General features: G+C 37.9%; 1 protein-coding gene across 1 annotated transcript; it reads left to right on the top strand.

Annotated features, from left to right (window-relative positions):
• The first annotated feature begins 910 nt into the window (after positions 1–910).
• Positions 911–23,944, top strand: SWT1 (SWT1, RNA endoribonuclease homolog). The gene is made up of 18 exons (XM_026037930.1): positions 911–976; positions 4,184–4,242; positions 5,805–6,564; positions 7,555–7,620; positions 7,743–7,799; positions 8,464–8,593; positions 8,726–8,827; positions 9,317–9,505; positions 10,101–10,194; positions 11,281–11,417; positions 12,209–12,357; positions 13,629–13,767; positions 14,618–14,763; positions 15,390–15,598; positions 15,785–15,913; positions 21,304–21,370; positions 21,667–21,731; positions 22,703–23,944. The coding sequence occupies exons 1-18, from the start codon at positions 911–913 to the stop codon at positions 22,806–22,808; spliced, it is 2,670 nt and encodes an 889-aa protein (XP_025893715.1). The 3' UTR covers positions 22,809–23,944.
• The last annotated feature ends 238 nt before the right edge of the window (positions 23,945–24,182 follow it).

The raw sequence follows: 24,182 nt of genomic DNA, 5'->3' as shown, positions 1-24,182 counted from the left end.
GCCGGGCCCGCGCGGCCTCCGCGGCCTCCTCCGCTGCCATCTTTCCCTTCCGCGGGGGGGCAGGACGAGTCCCGCGCGCCTCCCGCCGTCTCCAGCGGGGGGGAGGCGCCGCTCGGCGAGGGCGGGCGGGGCCGTGCGGGAGCGGCCGCGATGGCGGCGCCCCGGGGCCCGGCACGTCCCGCGGGAGCGGCGGGGGAAGCGCCTACGACTCCCAGGGTGCCCCGCAGCGCGGCGGCTCCGCGGGGCGCGGCCCGACGGGCTCCGCGCGGGGAGGCGCCGGGCGGCGGCGGGGCAGGTGCGGGCGCTGCGCGGCTCGCGGCGGCGGCGGCGGCGGGCAGGGCCCTCGCCCCTCGGCTGGGCCGCTCCCGGGGCCGCTCCGCCCGTCCGCGCTGAAGAGCGGCTTAAGGGCCCTCCCGGGGCCGGCCGAGCCGCTGCCCCCGCCCGCGTAACCGTGTTTGTAGCCTCAGTTCGGGGCCCKGCGGCCGCGCGCGCCGGTGTCACCGAGCGATGTCGTGAGCTCGGCCTGCGGAGCCCCGGCGTGGGGAAGGGTGGGCCTGAGGTGCGAGTTGTACCCCTGGAATGGCTGTAAACTCCACATGAGGTAGCGCCCCAGGGAGGGCTGCGTGTCCCGCGTGTTTGCTGGCGCAAAACGCCCGCCTGGAGCGGGAGATGAAAACGCCGCGTTTCCTTGTGCGACGTTCGKCCGTTGGCGAGATGGGAGCGCCCGGCCTCGTTCCGGGCCCTGGGAAAGAGAAAAGAGGGAAAAAGAAAAGAGGGAAGACGAGGAGTGTGTTCTGTTTCGTTTTCTTAGCGCTATTTAAAAGTTGATTTTAGACCAGATAGAAATACACTTGGAAATTGTTTTGAAATTTTAAATAATGTTAACACTGTTTTTTCCCTAGGTTTGGAGATGTCTAAAAAGAAACTGAAGAAATTAAGTGGAAAGGAGGGCAGTCTGGATGGTCGGGATGATAAAGTAGGAAGAACTATATTATTTTTATAAAATAAATAGAATCCCACATTTGAGAGGATAATTATTGAGCAGTTTTATGATAGAAAGTTGAATCTAATTTTGAAATGAAAGGTGGGTTCATTAAAGACAGTCAGAGGATCGGATTCATCAGATTCCTAAAAGCTCCTGCCACATGACTGACTTTCATGTTTTGTTTTGTTTTTCTCCTGGAGGCCATGGGTATCAGAAATTATTGTGKTTTTTTTAATTTTTTTTAAGTATTTTTTTTTTCTTAAGTAACCAGAAAAAATGAGCTCAAAAAGAAGTTACCAAAAGTACTATTGTATTCCYGGGTTGTTCTTTATCTTGGGTAATTTTATTTTTGGTTAAGCGCAAATTATACTTCACAGTGTTTTAGCAATTGGCTGTCAAAGAAATACAGTATCTTAACCAATGCAGTATAAGTCAGTGACCAAAATTGTTGTAGATTCTTAGTATATTCTTGTATGTATGTACATACATAGGTACATATTTGTTGTATGTATGTACATACAAGAATAGTGAGTAAAGTTCTACTGAATCACATGCAAAATGAAGGTTCAACCATAGTCATAATCTTTTTGGTCACATATGTTGCCAAAACAATTTCCCATACCACTGGTTATTTTTATTGTTCATATACCCTTTTGGAAAGTTACTTTYTAACAGTAGTGTTCTACATAGCTAGTAGATCAATAATTTTAAAAAATCACCATTTCGGTTTGCTGGATTTTTTTCCTTTATTTTTGTAAGGTGATATAAAGTGAGAGAGTTTGTAATTATCTAATGCCTCAGAACAGYGCTTGGAAGTGTCTATATGTGAGCGTGAGGAGTTTATGGTTTTACAAGTCTTTCACTCGTATAGAAATGTACAAATATTTGTAAATTCTTCCTAGTATTTGCAACTGCAAACTCCATTTGTCACAGTATTAACTACAACAGCTGTTAGCAAAGCTCTCCTATGCAAGGAGAGTCTGCACAGCCACCCCTTGGCTGGCCGGGTGGTCTGGAAAACAGTGGATGGGACGTTAGGCATGTGAGTGTAAACTCTGCATGTGAAAAGAATACCTGAAATAGTCTGTTCTGAGGTGGTGATTACCCAAGAGCTGATAACACAAACAGGAAGGTAGCAATGATAGTTGCTTATKCTGAGAAAAAGAAATATATAAATATTTCTTGAAAAGAAATATAAAAACAGCACAAAAACTTGTATTTTTTTAAGGAGAGGGTTTTAGAGTTAGACAGTAGTAGCAGTTAATTGGGCTTGACCATCCCATGGGCATCACAGCCTCCATGCAAGTGTGACGGGATGCCCTCCCTTGTCACACCCTGTCGTGAGCTCCTGCTGCAGTCAGCAGGTGGACAGTGCAGGCTGCAACAGGACAGGGCCGGTGCCTGCATGGTGTCATAGGGAATGCTGTCACCGCTGTGTGATAGAGGACTGTATACAAGGCCTGAGCCCCTGCCTTTCCAGCAGGATGTGTGCACACAATGAGGGCAACAAGCTCTCGCAGACGAGGGGGGGTGTGCTTGTTACCTACACTGTCTATGAAAGAGGGGGTGTGCAGTGTGTGTCATTTACTTGTCTGAGATTAGAACTTTTTGCTATCAAACACTTTTATAATTACCCTATATTGTAGCCTATCTSTTGTACTCCTGGTGTTGATTCTGAGTGTGTAGTTCACTAATTGCCAGATAATTACATGTTGTAAATAAAAGAGTAAAATTTGCTTCCTGATTTGATTGGAATTATGTGAATTGAGCAGCACTTCCTTCAGCAGGTTACATGACAAAATTTAGCAGCCTCGAAAAGCCTCTTGCATTAAGATTCTGTTTGTGCTATTGTAAAAGAACCAACATGATTACAAGTTCTTCAGATTTCCATAGTTTAAGACCTTGGAGATTTCTGCAACCTTTTTGTTTTTAATTAAGTGCTTTCTAATGTGACTCAGCTTGCAGTATGGCAGATATGCCAGGCAGTGTTAAGATCATCCTTACTCTTAACCAGGCCCATGTAACTGATTTCACACTGATGCCTCTGATTAGTAAATTTGGTCASAATTGATACCCATCTCATCTGCATAAACCTCCCATGGAAATATCTGCTCTTTGGGGCTCGGGAGGCCATTGACAGGGGTATGTTTTTATAAATATACAAAAATGTATGTTGTACACACTGTTTAATTCCTAGAATATATGGAACACATGAAGAATCTTGAATGTGATTAATCATTCAAGCTTTTTCTGTTTATAATCGAGGTCTATATGCCACAGTTACTTTTCCTTCTTGTGCTTCTTAGATATAATAAAATTTAAGTACAGAATTTTAGTGAGGTGTGCAGCTACTGTTTTCAAAGGTTGACTTACTCCTAGTTGTTTTGCCAATTGATGAGGGCGATAGAAAGAACACACACACCAATGGGAAGAACGGTCTTGTTTTACTATTAAAGCAATACAGAAATGAAATGATACATTTAACAAAACAGTAAGCTTACTACGCTCCTGGTTTTAGCCACAGACAAAGCAAGCARGGTAATACACTTTACCATTACTAGAAGAGAATAGTGATTAAGAAAAAGATACATCACCAAATGCTTAATACTTTACAGTCTCATCCAGAACCGTGATTGCTGGAGACCCTCTGTTGCAGCAAGAATTTGGAGAACCTTACCAACAATTGGGAGGTCTTACACAGTGCATCCAACCATAAGTGAAATCTCCAAAGTCACAACAAGAGGGTCCAGCTTTTATAGAACAAAATCAGCAAATCATAATGGCTTGCATTTTCTTTGTGAGTGGTAACATCTGGTGCAGCATATACCCTGATGATCTGGGCCTGGGACTTGGCCAGAGTCCAGACCTCAAATGAGAGGGTTCTCCACAAAATTAACACAATTGCACAATAGCCTACAGTATAATTTGGCATAAACAAGGTCACCATAGTTGATAAAAAGTTACAGTTTAGTAAGCCTACATGCAAGTTAGCTTGAGCAGTTCTACAGGCGAGTTTGGTGTATTTCTACAAAGGCAGTGCTGGGTCCATCTGCAAGTCAATTCCCGCTTCAGCCTGTCGTTCAGGTCCTGGCACTTCAATAATAAACCAGTAAGAGACAACAGCTTGTTCCATCTTATCAAAATTTTATTTTACTGCGSTTTATTATACAAGACCTTGGGGTCTTTCTCTTCTTTCAGAACTCTGAAGACTCAAGATGTTATAACCCTGCTATGAAAAGAGAAGCAGAATTTCAGAGGTAAACTTTTGCTTTTTTGTTAAATGTAATAGATAACCATTAAATAAAAGACTAGATGATTGACTGTGAGAACTTTGCTTGATTTGTTCACCAAATAAAACATAATCTTTCTCATCACCTAAGATGATATGTTTGTATTTCACTAATGTATAGCTCTTGTTTAGGCAAATCAGTTTGTAGTGATTGAGAAAATAGGATCCTAAAACTTTTCTGACTCTGTTATTGAATTTCAGATAATATRCAAGTGACAACCAGCATTGCTAGCATTGAGAGAGGAAAAAAAAATGACATCTCTTCTGTGTCTTAAGCACTGTATTGTCCTGCATTGCGTATTGTGCACAGTCTGTTATCAAGAGAAGAAAAAAACAAAACAAAACAAAAAAACCCTTCAGTTTAGCTTGGAGAATAGTTCTGCAGTGAAATTCATACCTTTAATCAATTTCTGTAATCCCTAAATCCTTGATTTTTCCAGCTGCTTGAAGTAGTTGTTCTTAGGCAAAAAAATTGCATCTTTTCATCTTAACTGTAGAAAATGTAAATAGAGTTTGAAAGCTTAATAATATAAATTAAAAATGTTCTCCTGAGTTCTGAGATCCTTGAAGTGCTTCTTTAGGAGAGCAAAAATCTCAGAGCAATCTCTTTGCATCATTTGGTTGTAAAACACAGGCTATTTAGTTGCAGGGTGTTGCTGACAGTGCTCAGGAATGATTGTATGGGAAGGAATGTATGAAACAAGACAAGTACAAGATGTTTTTTCCTGTTGCAAACCTGTCCACCTTCCTGTAACCAGTTCGGTTTCCAAAGATAGAGGTGCATTTAAGTTATTACCTGTCATGTGAAAAGCTGGTTTTGTGACTTTTACCTCCCCACCAATTTTGTTAATGCTGACAGAGTAGAGGAGAATCTTCAAATATTTTACACTTAACATGTGATAAATTAAGTACTTCATTTTCTCTTGTAAGAAATAGTTCTTTAGTCACAACTTCTCACATCATATATCATTTTTGTTGAGTGTTGCTGTATTCCCCCCAGTTGTTACTTTTGCAGGTTCCCCAGTCTATTTATTCACTATCATTTGAGATTCTTTCAGTGTTTGGTGATGTTCAGTCAAGAYCCAACATTTACTTACTTGAATTTTACTGAATTGTGGTACAGACAAATATCATTAAACTGCTCTTAAAACTTAGCTGTGCATTAAGATGAAATTTGGGCTGTATTAAGACTGTAGTCAGGGATCTGTCAAGCCAAAAGCTAGTAAAACGTAGAAAGAAAACTTTTTCCAAGATGGTAAATTGAAGTAAAAGTAGTGTTACAGCTAGTAAAGCTCTAAACGCTAAGATCGGTGTATCTGACTGTCTTAAAGGACAGATGTTGCCACAATAATAATCTAGTGCATGAGTTTAGGATATCCCAAATCAATACACATAAATACATGACTTGGAATGGCCAAATCAAATACAGATTCTTTTGCGAGTTCTGTTTCATTGTCTGATTAATTGTTGTATGTATATATAACATGTCAATGTCTTTTTTTTTTTCCCCTCTCTGTAACATTTTTATAGGCTCAAAAGAGAGAAGGGCATGCAAGAGAAGATAAATGAGCAAGGTTCTAATGTTTCTCATGGTGTTGATAGATGGTCTGAAGGAAAATCACCAAACAGAAGCAAAACCACAGATGGTTCTCCAATCCAAATTGAGAAGCGAAAGAGAATAGTTATACAGTTTAAGCCTAAAGAGGTTAAACATGGGAAAAGTACTAGTGCTGCTGATGTGGTATCTACTAGRAGAGAAAGTCATCACAAAGGTAATCGTTTTGATGGAGCAGAAGAAAAACAGCTCTTGCATAGCTTTGCACTCCAGAAGGACAAGGTGATGAAGAAAAAGAGAGAGGGAAATGAATTCTGCAAATTAAAACTAAAAGCTGAACAAGCCATGCTGGAGAAGTTCAAGTCTGCTGCATGCACTTCACATGTACCACACAGAGCATCACATGGATCCAAAAAATTGAGTGAAGATGTCAGAACTCAAAAAAAGCCATCTATCACCTMTGCAAAGACTGTAAATGATGAAACATCTTCCACTAAAAAATCACGTATGTTATCCAGGACTTGTGATGATGATGAGGATGAAGAAGAATATAAGGAGTTTTCTAGGAAAAATAAACATGCTACGAAACATACACCGTCTTACTGTTCAGCTGAAACACCAAAACGATGGCACTGTCATAAGTGGAAAAAACAGGATGCTGATGCTGGTAAAACTGATACTAATGCAGGGACTAAAGGAGGATGCTTGCAAGCTGCRGCTTTACGTTTTAAGCGGGTAAGGAGAACCTGATTATTCTACTATTGTGCAGATGTATGTTTCAGGCTCGTTTTTTCACGGCAGTCTGTTTTTGTATAAATAGCCTGTTTATGTCTYCTTTCACAAGAGCTCAAATGGAGGATTTTTCTCATCCTAACCTAAACCACATTAAAATGCTTCTCTGCTTTGCTGAATACAATGGAGAAAAGGAAGATCTTGCACATCACAAGTCTGCACATATGCTTACATCGATTTATCTTAGTGCTGGAGGTGTTGAGTATTTCAGTTTAGATGTGAGTCAACAGATTTRTGAGTGTGTCATCATGGCCATCATATAATTTCTTTTTTAAGTGTGTAAACTGACAAAAAACCCTCCYCTTTGAGCAAAGCAGGTGCTCTTTTACCAGTATAGTGAGGTCAACAGAACTTCTTACTGTAAATCTAGGAAGAAAGAATGATTGACAGATGTGATCACTTCTAACTTTAATTTGGCTCTGTGCCTGTATTTATGTACAGATTTTATTTTGAGCATTGTTGCTTTTTGTTTGTTGATTTGTTTTCAACTTGCCCAGCCACAGAAATTTCTGTTCATGTTACAAAAGTATGATCATTCTGTGCAAACAGAGATACGCAAAGAGAGGACTTAATTATTAAAACTTGAATACAGACTTTAAATGATCTTTTCAGAAACCCTTTGGATGCTTAATAATAGTTTCAAATAATTGTCATAAGGACACTAATTTTAAACAATCAGTTATTAAAAGTTCTTAAGAGATTGGAAAAATAAGCTTACTGGGTAAAACACTATCTATTTTAAAAGAAACCCTACCTTCTAAGCTGTTTTTTAATGATTACTGTTGAGAAAAAATTACTAGTCATATTACTTCATCATGAATAGCAGAAATATTTGCAAATTTTTGCAATAATATCTTTGCAAATCTTCAGTGCTTTCTAACAAGCACTTTAGGAGATTCTTAGTGCTATTTCTGCTGATGTTTCTCTTTTTAGACTTCTGAGGTCCCAAGCACATCTGATTCCTACCAAGACAGTGAGAACACAAAGTCTACCCAAAAGGTTGGTGAAGTACTTGTTTAACACTAAACAGGTATTTTCTCAGACTATTGACTTGAGCATCACTTGTTTCTCAGTCCTTGACAATTTATATTCTTGCTGCAGTGTTCATTTTTTTTCTACAGATCTTTGAAGTCCTTCCATCACATCGAGGCAATCAGAGCCCAGAATCAGATCAAGAGGTTAGTAGTGCTCTAACTTAGCACTTCTCAGTTATATACAAAACTGATGACATTGAATTCCTGTTGCTACCCCATTTCATGCTCTTTCCTAGTATTCCATATCATTGGTTTATGATCTGTGCTTCTAAGAGTGTGAATCATTTTTCAAATACTGAAAGAACTTAGTAAAGTGCTGATAATCAGAAACTTTCTGAAATGGAAAATATGCCTTTCTCTTATCCTCTGCGAAGGAGGTGTCCCTCGTCGTTGCTTGTATACTGTGCCTGTCTCATATTCCAACCTATGACGGTTTTTCTTTTTTCAGTAAGGAAAGAGAGCTGTATTATGAAAGGTACATTTGGCAGGATACCACTTTCAGTCTATGTAGCAAAACCCAAACTTTTGGGGTACTAGGCAGAAAGGTTACAAACYTTCTTTCCATATTTTGGACCTTCACTTTTTTGACTTCCTATAGTGGAGGTTGTGTAGCAGATTCTCATGGCTTAAAGTTTGCTATGCTAACTTATTTTTTTCACATTTTATTTCTAAAATGAAAAATTGTCACACTTTAATCAGTTTTAACACACTATTAATGTATAAAAAAAAAAAAAAAAAAAAACTTGTACACCATTTTAAGGAGATTGCTTGTATATAATTAGTTTTGTACCTTTATTTTCTGCTGTAGATGCAGATAGTAGAAGATTTGCATGTTGCCCGTCTTGAAAAAAGGATGGCATTGCCTGTAGTGCAGACTTGTGGAGAGCTTACAAGCATGGAAATAGATCTCCCAGAACAGAATTTAAGTATTTCTGCTGGTACGTTTTGATCTGAGACTGTTGGATACCTATTTAAGTACTCATTACAATCAGGTAGTGACCTGAACAGACAGTACACAATTCATTTTTTTCATCTTCTTTTTTTTTTTTTTTTTTTCCCCTCATCTGCAGCGTCTTCTGCTTCTGGTCTAAACATACTAGTGGTGATTGACACAAATATAATGATTAGTCACCTCGACTTTGTCAAGTCCTTAAAATCTGAAACTATACCAGGTATGTGAATCCATGGTGAGCGAGTGAGCGATAGGAAATTTGTAGAAAGAATGGGTGATTGTAAGAACTTTCTGAAATCACAAAGCACCTAAAAATTGATAAGTTGTCAGTCACTCCTTTATTTYTATCTTGATAAAGCTCATAGCATTTGAGATGTGGGACCATTAGGATCATGTGTGTTAGTTGTTGGTAGCCACACATGGAATCTGTCAGAATATTTGTGGTGCTTTGATATTTTCAGCTAATGAATATAACTACCCAGGCAACCAAGTAAATAACCTTCAAAAGTCCCAGTAGTTTTCAAGTGTATATCAAACTATTCTTCTGTGGTGTTACAGTGTGTAAGCTGGAAGCTGCTGTCTCTTTCAGGTGAGTTTACTGTAAAGCAGATGGATGTTGGTGTGCACGATACTTGAATGCTATTTGTGCTAGTTAAATGTTATGTGCACTAGTTCACTCTTTTTTTTTTTTTTCTTTTCTGCATACAAGGTGTTGGGAGACTTGCATTGATAATTCCTTGGGTTGTTCTGCAAGAATTAGACCACTTAAAGAAGGGGAAAATGTTGCAGCACGTTCGGGACAAAGCTATCCCTGCAGTCCAGTTCATCTACATGTGTCTTAAAAACCAAGATTCAAAGTTGTGGGGGCAATCCATGCAGCTTGCTTCTCAAAAAATATGTAAGATATGTACAGTCRGTGTGCATTGGGTGTGCTCATCTTTTCATGTTCACTTAGTGCGAGCTTTAATGCTACGTTTGAATTTGATACAATCATCACTAACTCCGCAGTTCACTTCTTAAAACTGGCTAATAGCTTACAGCACCCTTCAGAACATAACTGTGGCTTTAGTGTGCAMATGTCTCCTTCAGATTAGACTTTTGTCTGTTGTTGTTTAATTAATTGTTTCTCAGTTTGAGCTGTGTCTTTCTGAGTTGCTAAGTAGGGAATTATTTAGTCTAGATTAATCTAATTACTTCCTGTCCATCTACAAGCTAAGAATATATTGTGCATTTTTGCTTTTTGACTTTTTGATCAAAAGCTTAACATTCTCCAAAATTCATAAATGGCTCACTAAAGGTTTTCCAGCAAAATAATAACATTTCTCTATAGAGTAGTACTTAATACTTCAAAGCTCAGATTTGTGCTCAGGTTACACTTCTCTGTCCTTGTTTGAGGAGTGTAACATCTAAAGACAGTACCATGACTGCACTGAAGTATTTCATATGCTGGGTTACTTCTGAACATGTCAGCACTGTCTTAACTAAACTTGCAGATGGCCTGAGTGACAAGAACAATGATGATCGTGTTTTACAATGTTGTCTGCAGTATCAGAACCTCTTTCCTCAAGCTGTTGTCATACTTTGCACGTGAGTTCCTGTGTGTTTCTAGGTCTGTTACAAGGTATATGAGGAGGTCCCCTGATAAATGTGGCGTTTTCAAATCTTGTCTTAAAATGCAGAGCTGCTTTCAAAATAAGCTTTTTGAGATCTCTTAAAACTTAAAGTAGGAAGGTTGTAAGAAACTATAAAAGTTGTAGACTTTGTCACCTTGTGCACTTGAACAGAACTAATTTTATTCAAGCTTCAATTGTAAAACTTTTAAAGAATACTCATCTGGGATTTTATTCCAATTTCTTATTAAAAATATATTGGTGTTATGAAATTGAAAAAGTAATTGTATTTATGACTGACATCCAGTTAGCTAATTTCTGCCCACCTCTTTGGAGGAGAAAAACAGTGATGAGTGTTAATCTGAGGAAGAGGGAAGGTGAAGATTTGCCTCTGCTCTTGTTCTGTGAATCTTGACTTCTGAGAGTTGATTCTTGATTTGATACAAGGCATGTGAAGCTGGTTTTTAAAGGCCAATATTTCCTGATTTTGAGCAGCTTTTATTAAAAAAAAAAATCCAATATTACTTCAGTAAGAGGATATCACAATCACAGCATGGGTTTGGTTGTCTCTAATGGTTTTAGATTTCTCTGAAAATAGAGCAGGAGGTGACTTTAAAGTATTCTTCATCTGAATCCCAATATCCTTTCGTACGTCAGCGTAAGCAATTGGAATTTGGAGGCAGTAGTAGAATCTAGCTTTGTACTGTCCATCTCTAGTAGTTCRGCTACTCAGAGGAGCGTTTGTGATGACGATTTGGCCAGTAGGACTGTAAAAAATAAGTTTGTAGAACTGGGTTTTATAATGTCCATGTAATAAAATGTTACTTGCCAACATTGCTTTATTTGCATCCTGAGATCACAGCATTAGACATAGCTGCTTTGGTTAATTTTGTAGTCTATTTTTTTTGAACTGTTTCTAATTGCTTGAGAAGGAAAACTTTGCATATCGTGAAGCTCACAAAGTAAGCTTACTGAAGGCAAATTTTTCAGTGTATTACTTAATTTGTGACTTATTTAGTATGTAACCATGTCAGTTTTATGTCAAAAGTTAATTCTCTTGTAGGGATGATAAGAATTTATGCAATAAGGCCATTGTGAGTGAGGTAAAGGCATTCTGCAAAGCAGACTTGGTTACTGCTCTACAGAATCTGAATGTTAACAAACAGCAGAACTGTGTTGATCTGCAACAGTCCAAATGTGGTAAGTTTGTTTGATGGGCACGTGTTTCGAAAGTGAGCAGCTGTACGTAGTAGTCAATATAGGGGAGACAGAATAGTCTCCACTGTTAGCTCCATTTTCATATACCTTGAATTTTGACTGTCATTGTGTTTGGAGCAGTCTTCTGAAAGATTGAGATGTTTATTAAGTGTCTCTTAAAATTCCAGAACATTCCAATATTACATATTTTTATTTACAGAACACAACATCAATTTCCTATATTTATATAGCTTTTTAAAAGGTGTCCTCAGCAGTCCTTTGGACTGAAAAGAGTTATATCCACTTGTCTCAGTTTGAGTCCCATTCCTATTAGTTATAAAACTTGGTATCTAAGGTTGCTCTTTAGTGTTTTAGAATGAGAGCTTTACTGGCATCCCAAAGAGTAGAACCTGTTTTTTGTAATGCCTGATCCTGTTTCTAAAGGTGCAAATACAGTTGTTTGTATTAAATAGGTGTAAGAAGTGATTTCATTATACTTGCCAATAATCCCTCTAGCTGTATAGAAGTTACTTAAAGGGAAAGAATGAATGTGGAGTAAGATCACAAATGAATAATRCTCTGGGGAAATTGGTTCTTCTTCATTAGCAGCTTATAATTAAAAGTAATAAAAGTGTGTTTAACTAGAAATACTTGAAAATGTCTGCATTGTAACATAATATAGAAAGGCATTCTRTATTTCCTTTTATTTATAGTAAGTAATTTGTGTACTGTCCACATAAATTAGATACAGAAACAGTTGCAATAAATTCTTTTTATTGTCCCTGATTTGACAGATACGGAATTCCAGAAAATAGAAGGAAATGCTTATCTTACTACTCAATTCCCAAGTATACTTCCAGACCTTGAAAAGAACTTAGGAGAAGCTTTATCTAGTATTTTGGAGACTGAAATGAAAATTGCTTTTGGAAACCTGTGGATGGAGGTGGTTTCTTATGTTGTCTTGTTTGATATTTCAAATATTAAGGTGTTTAAGTCAAATTGGTGTCTTTATGTTGTTGATACTTCTGCTAAAACCGAACAATGTAGTTATTTATATCACTAACATAATACAATATTCAGTTATACTATTTGGCTTTATAACAAGATTATGTGATTTGACCAATAATGACTGTGCAGTGTTTTAGTAATGCAGCAGTAGAAATTTTAGGAGTTCCAGGAGTGATTTTTTTTTCACAGCCCTCTGTATTAATTACATTGCATTTAGACTTTATTTTCTAGTATGGTTAAAAACATTTAAGTTTTGGAGAACTTGAAACATTTTGCTATCAGCCGTATTTAAGAACTTTTTATTATGAAGCAGTTATCATTTTAATGTAAAGTGACAAGATAATGAATATTTATCKTTTCAAAGTGTTTAGGGAAATTTGTGGAAAAGGTTAGAAAGGTTAGTTACCTTTTTCCTGTGCTTGATTTGAACCAAAGGGATTTTGAGGATATTTTATAATTTATAATTTTGCCTATCAGTGAAGGTTATTGCTATATGATTTCATATGCAAGGTCAACATGGAAAGTGATCACTTTTGTGAAATTACRGTATGACGTTACCCCCCACACACACACATACACAAAAAAAGAAAAAGCAACCCTCAGCTCCTCACTTGAGTAGAATGATTCCTTCGTCACAAGACGAAGCTTTGATTAGCTGTTAACTTTTAGGCRTTTTTGACTGTCTTGGTTCTGGTTAACATATTTACATTTTCTTGGGAAATACTAAATTGTGTTTTTATATATTACTTTATGTAGAGTCATAGTTATGCAAAATAAGGTTTACTTGTGCTTTTCTTAATAATAGTAGGTAAAGATGTATTGTTATTGTAGTTCTTGTTTATTGAGTATTCTGCTTTGAGAGATTACTCAAGTACATTTGTACTACTTGAGAAAAGAGGAACGCAAAAATCATGATAGTTAGAATTACTGTAGTACAGCATACACTTCTAAGTGAACACCTCTGTGTAACTCATGTGTAACTCATGCTGCTGCTGAATCGTTTTTAAACAACTTTTAACGACTTTAAACGACTTTTAAACGACAGACTTGTTAAAGTTAGATAAATCTTATTTCTGAGGAACCTTTGGAATACTATTTCAGTGAGCACAAATGAGAACAGACATTAAAAAAAAGAATTGGTGTAAAATGTATAGTAATATGTKTATATGAAAATCAGCTTCAAATTTTAAACATACTGTTTTACAGATACTGTAYCTGAAGCCACCATGGACATTAGCAAGCTTACTGCAGTGTTATAAAAAACACTGGGTGGCTGTTTTTGGTCATATTGTGCCGAGGAGTTTACTTGCAACTGTTGAATATCTCTATAAACACCTCTGTACARGTAAGAATCTCCGAGAATGTTTGTACATTTTCAAATAAACTTGTTCTGTCTTTTGTAGTTAGAGTTACAAAAGTAGACACCATGAAAAGGCACATACTCTGTATTTTTAAATAGTATTATATTCTATCCTTTTCTGCCTTTTATATTCAAAGACAAATTATCCAAGGGGAGCTATATATTGGACCTATTATCAATTTTCATATGAATCTACAACTTTTCACCCAGGTGCGTGAAAAAAATCTCAATAATGTTATTGTGTGTAGAGTCAGGAGTGAACTGAAATTGAACAGAGGATAACTTCATTTAAAAAAAAAAAAAAAGAGAAGCAAATGGGTTCTGAAATGTATTTCTCTTCTCCCTCCTTCGCTGCCAAATTAGATGTAGTTATAGAGTTCATYTATTGACCTGCATTTGCCTAATAAATTGGGAAGAAGCAAAATCTCTCTAATATGGCAGATGTGACCAAGACAARTTTGTTTTCAAAAAGAAGAGAAAAACTTTCATTTGTTCAGTGTTAAAGATTTTAACAAATACGGCTGTTTGGGGTATTTGTTCTGCAGGAATATGCTAGATAGTAGGTCTGTTGAACTTCTTATCAGGTCTGGGATGAGTTGAGGTTACTCGATTAAGAAGCACAAGTCTTAACCCTGCACAGTGTTGTTAATATTTCTTTAGAGACTCTTTTGCCTAATGTTTTTGTACTATTTTCCAGACTTCTTATATATTTCAATTAATTTACATATTTGAGTATTAATTTTTCCTCCTAAGACTGGTAACTCCTAACATCGCTATTTCTTTTTTTTTTATTTCTTTTTTTTTATTTCCCACTTTCCTCTTAACATTAAATCAGCTCAAGCAGTTGACTCCTCGACAGCTGGTATGTTGCTCCAGGAATCCAAAAACCTGCTGCATGCTTTCAGTTCAAGGTCAGACTACAATGGTGTGCTTCCTCRGGCTTACGCTGAAGTCAGTAAGCTCCACCAAACACTTACAGAGGTAAGGGGAGCTTCAGTAGGCATTCTCCTGGCATAGTCTTAAAGTTGCTCCATGTTCCACTTAAGCTTGTCTTAGATTGCTCTRTTCTATGTGTTCTACTGGCCTGATATTATTATTTCTAAGTATATTATTTCAGCTTTTATTGTCTTACTAGCTCCATTCTTCTGTATTAAGGAAAGACTTGGGTATATTATGTGCTTGGTGATATTTAATGGGAAATGTGCTGGTATCTTCTGCATTCTGGAAAGTATGCTTTTACTTCTTCTCAGCTCTACGATGCTGTGAAAGATATTTCAGTGTCTTGATTTGTGTAGCTTCCTAATTCTGTACATAACGGTGTAAAAAAAAGAGAGCTTTTAGCAGCTTACCAATCCTCTAAAGCTTTCCCTTTGCTTTAGTTTACTATCTACAGAAATTCTAATACTTACAGAAGAAAGATTTGGTGAAGAATTGAGAGATACTTAAGAAAAATGGACAGTAGTAGATATGGTTATGACTACAAGAGATCTGCCTTGCTTTATGAGCATTGTTTAAAAAGGAAAAAGAAAAAGAACTAAACATGTTAAAGTTTTCAACTTTTCTTAAGTTAAAATCTGGAAACATTGTTTACTGAACTGTTTCATAAGGTAAAATCAGACAGTGGACAGGATTTGTCAGAAGACACCATGGTCCTTTCAGAAAATGCTGTATGTGAAAAAATGGAAGCAGTGACACCAAATCTGCAAAATTGTGAAGAAAAAAAGTTGCATTCAAATACCCACGTGGCTCAAGAAAACAGACACCAGGAAATCTGGTCAGTCTTGGAAGGTGTATGGAATACAATAAACTTATACAGGTACAGTGTGCTAAATAAATTCACAATTTTGATACAACTTCATGTTATTTTCCAACAAATGTACTTTGGAAAGTGTGTTTTCTTTTGTTTTTTTTTCTCCTTATTCTGGAGAATAAGCTATTAATACGAAGCTATTAGTAATTAAGATTGTAATTAAGATTTTTCATTGTTTCTTTCCAATATTAGTGTAGAAATATTTCAGAAGTTGGACCCCAGCACAGTAGCTGTTACTTCGAAGTCTTCATTTGAAGAAGCTTTTTTAGGCCTGCAAAAACTGATAGCAGCTGTGAATGATATCCTTGAAGGAATTCGTAGGTAAGTTCTTAAACTATTCATAYGTCATAAAAAGTTATATTTTTGATGCCAAACTACAATCTATTCTGAGTGCTTGGTTATGTAATGATCAGTTTAAAAAAAAAAAAAAARACGCTGARATAACATCTAGGGTGTTCTCTGAGTGCTTTTCTTTAAAAGCTTCATTAAGAAATGTTTGCCCTAAGTTTGTGCTGTGTATTTGCAGTAGGGGGCATCATGGAGCAAGAAATTCAGGAACCTGAATTTTATAATCTTTCATTTTCGTTCTCAACATAGATATTAAAATGAGCTGGAAACTTCTAACTAATTTTCCAAAAGCAGTCAGGAGCTCTGTYTGTTTACTTGTAAATCACTGTGATTGACTGCTTTGCTTGCATGAACTGCTTTGGAAAATTTATCAGCCTCCTTCAGGTATACCAAAGTGGTGTGGTTTTATAAGCTGTTTTATACAAYTTAAACGTTTTAAAGTAAATGTGGAGTGGATAATATTTCTGATGGCTAACACTTGTATTTGTGTATTATTTGGAACTGATTAATGAGGCATTTTACTAATGAGGTAAATAAGTGAACATAGATTTGTTCTACACGTAGCTAGCTGCTTGTATTCATATTGAGGTGTGCACCTAAGCTAGTAGAAAATTATACTTACTGTACTTGCAGCTTTTTGTGATCCCTTCTGAAATGTATTTCTTTTGTCTTGTTGCTGTTAAATATTTCCCTTAATAAATTGATGGAAATGTTAGAATTAACCCTTGAAAGGATAAGGAAACTTGGTTAGTAGGATTTAATTTATGTGTAGGGATTTATGTAAGCCAGAAGTGTAAATTATGGTTTATGAGCCCATATGCGCCCTCAGATAATTTTACTTGAYGAAAAATTTACTGCCTTTGTGTTTCCTGCTTAAGTTACTTCTAGATAGGGAATAACAAAAAGAAAGAAAAAAAAAAAGGCATAATCATTGGTGAATTAATATGGTTATTTCAATCTGGTGGTTTTTTTAATCGATATACTAAGAAAAGTTATTTTTTATTGTACACTAGTAAAAATATTTTGTCCTCATGCCAAGGCTCAGAGTTTACAGCAAATACCATTAAATGCTCCTAAGCGCTTAGGATCACGTATGGGGAGATGTAAAATATTTGTATGTTACATACTGTAGTAGGTACCGTAAAACTCTGCTTGTCTAATATTATATCTAAATGGAATTTGGGCTTAATACATTTCTGATGCTGTTGCTGRGAGAGCACTAACTTGATGGAGGACTGTACAAACATTTTAAATACAGAAATATATTGAGTTTTAAGATCTTCTCAGGAATGTTGTGCTTGTGCTATCCGTTATAAATAATACATAATTTGCCTAATTTGGCAAACTCGGCTCTGGGGGGTGAGGAAAAAGAGGTTTTTAATCTCTGCCTCCTAATCCCGTTTGGAGTGTGACAACGCACAGTCAGATGAGCACAGCTCAGAGCAGGATTAGAGGCGGATGAAGGTCTGAACAGGCAGCTTGGAGGCAGGGACTGTAGGGAGAAATTTCCCTCTCTTTAGAGGTCAGCACTAACATGAAAATGTCCCTGCAGTTACTGAGAAAAAGTAACCTTGCACAAATGGCAACATAAAGCTCATCCTTTTTAAGGACTCTTGTAGTTGATGCATTATGTCCAAGATACAGTTGAAAATGTGAAATATCTGATCAGAGTTTCTCTTCCTTTTTTTCTSTATGTGGATTCACTGCAGTCTGCTAGTTCAGGTGAACTTGGCTGCAGCCTGGGGGTCTGCCTGGGCTCCTTGCCCCGCTGCCCATTCTTATAACAGCTGTAAGAAACCAAAATAATTGAGTATCTCCCTCTGTGAGATACAGTTGCAAGTGGCCAATGCTTGGCATGGTGTGGGGCTTAAGCCTCATTGCCGTTAACTCAGCAGGAAGCAAAGAAGTTCTTGGGTCTCCCTTAAGTAAATAAATTAATCTTGTAAAAGCCATGGTCCTTTTTGACCCTGTAAAGCTGCAGAATGGGCATCTCTCCAAAGTGGTTCTAGAATCTGGCATCAAAAGTGTGTTTCTATAGAAGCAAGTATGACCTTAGCTTCTTACTTTGGGAAAGAAATACTTGTAATTTCCCAGTGGACAGAAGTCTCAAGTATGTGTTTATCATTAGAAAAGTACTTGCCCAAGTCCCTCATGCCAGCACAGTGTAATGAAGAATTGTTATCGAGATTTTAAGTTTCATGCAGGTTTTATTTTCCATTTCTCAACTATTTTCCCCTCTGCTCTTCTGAGTTTAAGATTAAGCAGGGTTCTTAATGGATTGACTTAAGTGCAGTTAAATCATGTATCYTCATTAAGCTCATGGATTCATCAAATTGGTTAATTTTTGTGGCAGTTTCATCAATTTTATTCTACCAGCTACAGAGAAGGCCTAAGAGGAAGGGCTCAGTATGGAGCAAGCAGTGAGTTGCGGTGATTTGGCCAGATTTATGAGAGGTCGCTGCTACTTGGTAGCCACATGCTTCACTTGTTGGCCAGTGTTTTGGTGTTCATGGGGGCAGGCTGGCCTGCTTTCAGTGCCAGGGTACTTTTTCTCATCTATTTGTTAAATTTCTGATTCCTTTATGATAGGCTTTGCTTGTCAGGTTCATAGCTTGAGGCAAGAGCAAGCTGCATTTAGCAGCAAGCCAACCCTTAGGTCACCCAGCATCTTTGCCACCGCCTGCTCAAAGCATGGAGTTGGGAGTGATYAAAAGATGAAGTGCACGACCCAGGCTCCATACTCTTACATAAGAGCCTGTTTGCTTCACATGTGACTGACTGAGCAGTTGCTTTGCAGAGCTGCTTCTGTACCCGAGCAATCTTTTCCATAGAGAGACTTTGAAAAYGAGAACATGATTCAAGAATAAATGCGCTTGCAAACATTTTCCTGTTTCTGGCAATACCTTAACCATTCTCTTCACCCTCTTAAAAATTCTCAGGGTAGAGTGGTGGTTACAGGGCGTGAATGGAACCGTTAAAAGCAGTTGACAGCAGCGTGAAATGATTGCCCTGCTGACRACTTTTGTGAGGGGGGAAAAGTAAGAAGTATTCCAAGATTGGAACTTGTATTGCACTTCGTATTTAGCTAGGAACAATAATAACCGTTTCGTAGTGAATGCTGACCTGGTAAGAATTTGTGGGGGGCGTTAATATGTAAGTTGTTCTCTCACCAGATTCTTTTGAGCACTTCATGTAACAATGTTTGTTCATTGAAAACAACAAACGTCTTTTATTTGAAGATACTGTAACACATTTAGCCAAATCTTAGACCTCAGATATTGTGAACCTAGAAATTATCATTATGGCTATCCCCCCCCCCCCCCCGCCTCCCAAAATAAGTTACGGAGTTAAATGTTAAAATTTCTTACATGGTTATTTACACATCTTACTTCACGTTTCCAAAGTACTGGAAGCCCAGACAGCTTCTACACCCACCTGGGATCTGGTAGTTGGGATGGGCCCAGGTGCTGGTGTTAGCAGCTTGCTGAGGTGCTTGGGTCACCCGTGCAAAAGTAAGGATGCTTTCCAGTTTGGAGTCCTCGCAAACAACCAGGAGGAGCAGCAGTTAGGGTTGCCTTGTTCAATGCCTCATGTAGGAAACCCCAGTGAACCTGCTCTGCAGTCTGCAGCATCCTGATCAGCACCAGGATTCAGGGATGGTGGCAGATGGATGGGGGGAATGAGTGTGTCCCCCGCCTGCCCGCTGTGACTCCTGCCACGGCAGGAAAAGCCCTGGTAGGAGCGTGTTTTGCCCCGCTGCTTGCGTGGCAGCATATAGTGACACTCAGGTCAAGGTGTGAGTAATGTTTTACCTTCCACGTGTTTTATGCTGTGTTCTGTCTCATGAAGATAACTGCTAAAGACACAAGTTTTGCTCCTTTCCATGTAAAACARAAGGCAGACTGGTACAAACCAAATGGAAAGCAGCCGTTCCCAGGCTTTGCTCTCTGAGTTTCTTGCTGCTGTCCATGATGCTGGGGCGGCCGAAGCTGTGGGCTGCTGAGGTTGCCTTACGTTGAAAAAAGGAAAAATAAAAAAACAGGGTACRTTCGTCTTAGGGAGAAAGAGCATGTGATTAATTTGTGTTAACTAACTGCTCTACTTTCATTCCTACCTGATTTTATGTAGGAATGAAAGCATCCAACTTGGTAATTGTATTATACTTCAAGATTTATCATCGTCTTTCCACTTGTTTAAAATATGTTGCCTTTTTTAACTAAGATTTTGTGTTTTGATTGGTGGTGTGGTTTTCTTTNTTTTTTTTTTTTGTTCCTAGTTACTTCATTTATAAAGGCTCCCAATTACAAGGTGGGGGAAGGGAGGAAAGAATTTGGATACTTTCCCATGGGAAAGCTAGAAGAGCTTCCAAAAACCAGATTTTTTTCTAATGTTAAGTCATTTTCTTTATCTAAATAGATACTTAAAATTTAATATAGGCAAAACGTTATCAGATTTTTTAAATATATGAAGTGTTATATAATATTTAATGTAATGTACTTCTCAGTTTTTTCCCCCCTAGTGAGTACACAGAAGGTTRCACTGAGATAGAGATGAATTATATCTATTTAACTAGATAGATTTCTCTTTTTTTGAGAGAGAGGATTGTTTCCTTTTTGGATCATTAGAAGGAATTTATGGAGGAAGGCTTGCATATCTCATAGCCTCACAGGGTTGTAAGGAGAGACCAAAGCGAGTGCTTTTTTTTGTGGTAGGTATCTCTGTTTGCAGCATGTCAAATAACTAGATTTGGGGGAAAATTGAGCTGTTTCTGGCTGCCACGTACTGGCAGTGACTGAAGGAAATAGYACGATTGCACGTGAACCTTGGTTCTTCACTAAATCCTCCTTTCACTTCTCTGTGTTGTGTGTGTAATTGTCTGGCTTTTATTAGAAGTAGCAAAAACATGATGTTAAAAGGTAAATTTTGAACTGTGTGTAAAAATACTGGAGGGAATGAGGTGGAGCTCTGACTAGTGTGGGAAAGTTTTGCTTGCGGTGTCAGTTTTCTGCTGCTCCACATTAACACAAGAGCCTTTGCTCTGTGAAACAAAAAGYGTTCAGTTATCGGTGGTTTTCTTTCTGCCTATGTAGAGAAATAGCTCATAAAAACATCAGTTGAATTTTTAATTAGGAAAAACTTTTGTTAGGATATTCTCATAGACAGGATAAGCTCATTTAATTCTTTTGGAGGCAGTGGAAAGGAATGGAAGGGAAAATTCTTCAAAGATCATGATTTATCTTTTGGTTTTTGTGGTATTTTTTTTTAAGAAAGTAATTAGTTTTCATGATGCATTTCTGACTTTTTTTATGAAATAGAATCCTTAAAAGAGTTGTAAAAATGGATTTTTTCTTCTTCTTTCCCAGAATCCTGGCCCCAAACAGTACTTTTCAAGATATCTGGACCCTTTATAACTTCGTCATAAGCAATGAGGTATTAATTTTTCTTTAATGTTTTATCTAATACCGGACTTGATCTTATTTATTAGACATCAGACATAGCAAAAAAAACATATTTATCCAAAAGTTGTTTAAAAATGAGCTTCGAGTGATAACTCCATTTCTAATATATACAGGAGTGGTGCTGAATTACACCACATAGCATGACTTTCTTATCCATAGTCTAAACTTGAGATTGTTAGATAACCTTGTGCTGTACAAGCTGTATGATTTTAATTAGTATATTCTATTTGGTAAATTAGTATGTGAATCATTTGTTCTTYATTTTAGATAAATAGCAGTGTAAAATTTACTGCTGAGGAGCTTTATGAGTGTGTTTCACAAGAAACATACAGGTAAGCCAATTATGACCAAATTAAATGTGTTTCCAGAAAAACTGTAGCCTGTACTGAATTAACTGAAGTGTTGTAAGATAACTTTRTTTGCTTAAAAAAAATATGACACTCGTTTGTTTACTACATAGAGTCAGTCTTTCAACTCAGCCTTTAGCTCCAGTTTGATTCTGGAGATGAGGGTGGACCAGCTCTGTGCTTCTGGAGGCCTGAGAATGTGTCTAAATTTTCTCTCCATGAAAATAGCACTGTCCACAGTCATTGCTTGTAATTAAGCTTACTAAGTACAGATGGAAAAAGAGGAGAAGCAGCTCAAACTTAAGTTTCCAATTACCGTCTTGATTTAGGAGGCTTTTTTACAGTTAAACTAATACAAAACTCAGGTAAATATTTTCTTTGATGTTCCTGTTTTGTGGCTATAAACTAGGTGTACCTTACTAGGGTAAGAAGAATAGTTCTGCTAATGTGTAAAAGGCTTACAGATTATTTTCATCTGAGTTGGAAAATTATTCTTTAGTATTACCAGATTGCAAACAAGATTCAGAGAGGGCACCATAGTTGTCATGGCCTGAATACAAGTCATGCACTGAGTAGTTTCCAAGGCCGTGGAGTTTTCCCTGGTAAGGAACACGTGACAGTTGATACTCTTTTATAAATTATAGTTTGATTTAAAGGCTAAGTGATAGGAAGAATTATCCAAGCTCTGTTTTGCAAGTCTCTAAGCTTGCCTAAGCTAAGGAAATGTGTTGTTTGGAGCCATGCGCATCCAAGTAGCAAACCTACAAAGCTCTATGTTATTTTTGTACTGCCCTTTGTGACTCAGTGCATTTACCTTGTGATAACTTGCCAAAGGAGAGCACTGCCCTTGTGTTCTTTCCCACATTCCTCTCCAACATGTCATGTCAATTTGAACTGGACATTGTGCCATAGAAGGTAGTTCCTTTCTTCTTGACAGTCTGTCTTTTCTTCCCCAGAGAAAGGCTGGCCGTTGGCTGCTGCCAGTTGGCTCAGCTGGAACACACTATTAAGCAGTGCAACGCGTCCGTTCACATGGAGGCAAAAAGCAGGGGCTGGCTGTGACGCCTCAGGCAAGGTTTGGAGCTGCCGCGCTCACCCCCTGTACTTGCTTTGTCCAAACTAAGGATGACTCCTKGGATAGGGAAGGGGAAAAGGTATCGGAGGAGCCAAAAAATCTGCCTTTTTTACCTCATGGTGCTGTTTTGTATGTGTTAAAATAAAAATGATTACATATATAAATCCTTAAAAGTCAGAATGTCTGCCAAGAACTGCAGCTTAGTAGAATTTTCTGTCTTCAGAGGGGCTCTAACTGGATATGGCAGCAGCTCAGAATCCACAATGACGGTGAGTTTAAAACATCAGTTCTAAGCTCCAAAAGAGTTCATGTTACCTGTTCTTGAGAGGTTGGATCTGTTGCTCCTGTTTATTTAGCAAGACAAGTGTGAGGGAGTTGGGTTTTTTGTAGATTAAATACATGAAGGAAAGCGGGGGAAGATGAGGAACAAACTGCGTTGAGAGCTAGGCTGCTGAAAGGACAAGGGAGAGGGGCTGCCTCAGGCAGGTCCCTCTGCTGTTTACTGCSTAGAAAGGAAGGATTTGAACAAAGGTGGAGCGTGGCTCTTGCCCTACCTTCTGCAACACAAGGCTTGAGATGTAGCAGGGGAAAGGAATTGAATTTAAAAAATCTGTCACGTCCAGGATAAATACTGTTTTTAATGCTTTTCTCAACATACAGGGAGTATCTAATCTCTGGGAGAAAAAAAGGTCTTCAAGACAGTGACAACAATCCAACTATATTAGGCTTGTAATTAAGCATGCTAATTATAAATGATTTTACTAAGTTTGAAGGAAGACAGTATTTTTTCCTTCATTGAAATACCCTCTTAATTGTAGTAGCTCTGCTACTGTAGACTTTTTTTTTCAGAAAAGCTCCTGTAACCTCCCTGCTCCTTCTGTTCGGTTTCCCTGTCTGTCAAGGCAAGTGTTTGGGGGTRTTGGTCGCTGCAGGTTCTAATCCAGGCCTTGCCTGTCACAGCTCTTCAGGTGACAGCTCTCTCTGAACAGCTCRCCTGTTTCTTTCCAAAGCAGATTTAAGTTGAGGGAACTTTCTAAAAGCCATTTTCAGGCTGCTGGGGCCTTTGAAGCTACCTCTTCAGTGTACGTACTTGTACAGAAAGAACTGGYACAGTTCTAGATGTTTATTTTTAATATTAAACTTTTGAATGTATTAGTAAAATCTTGATTGTAAAAAACAAAAAACTAATTTATTGTTATAATAAATAGTTGATTCTAGATGTTTATGGTCCCTTGAATCCRTGCTGGCCTGCGTGTCTACATCTATGTGAGATTTTGTTTCTAGGGTGGCAAATGTGTGTGTAAACTCTCCTCCTAAAGAAAGGACACGAACACAATTTACAGCAATCCTGTGGTGCAAGG

The sequence above is a fragment of the Nothoprocta perdicaria genome, unplaced genomic scaffold, assembly GCF_003342845.1.
Source record: "Nothoprocta perdicaria isolate Ctin4 unplaced genomic scaffold, notPer1 scaffold_20, whole genome shotgun sequence".
NCBI lineage: Eukaryota > Metazoa > Chordata > Aves > Tinamiformes > Tinamidae > Nothoprocta > Nothoprocta perdicaria.
The sequence above is the reverse complement of the archived record's forward strand: the minus strand, read 5'-3'. Positions and strand labels throughout refer to the sequence as shown.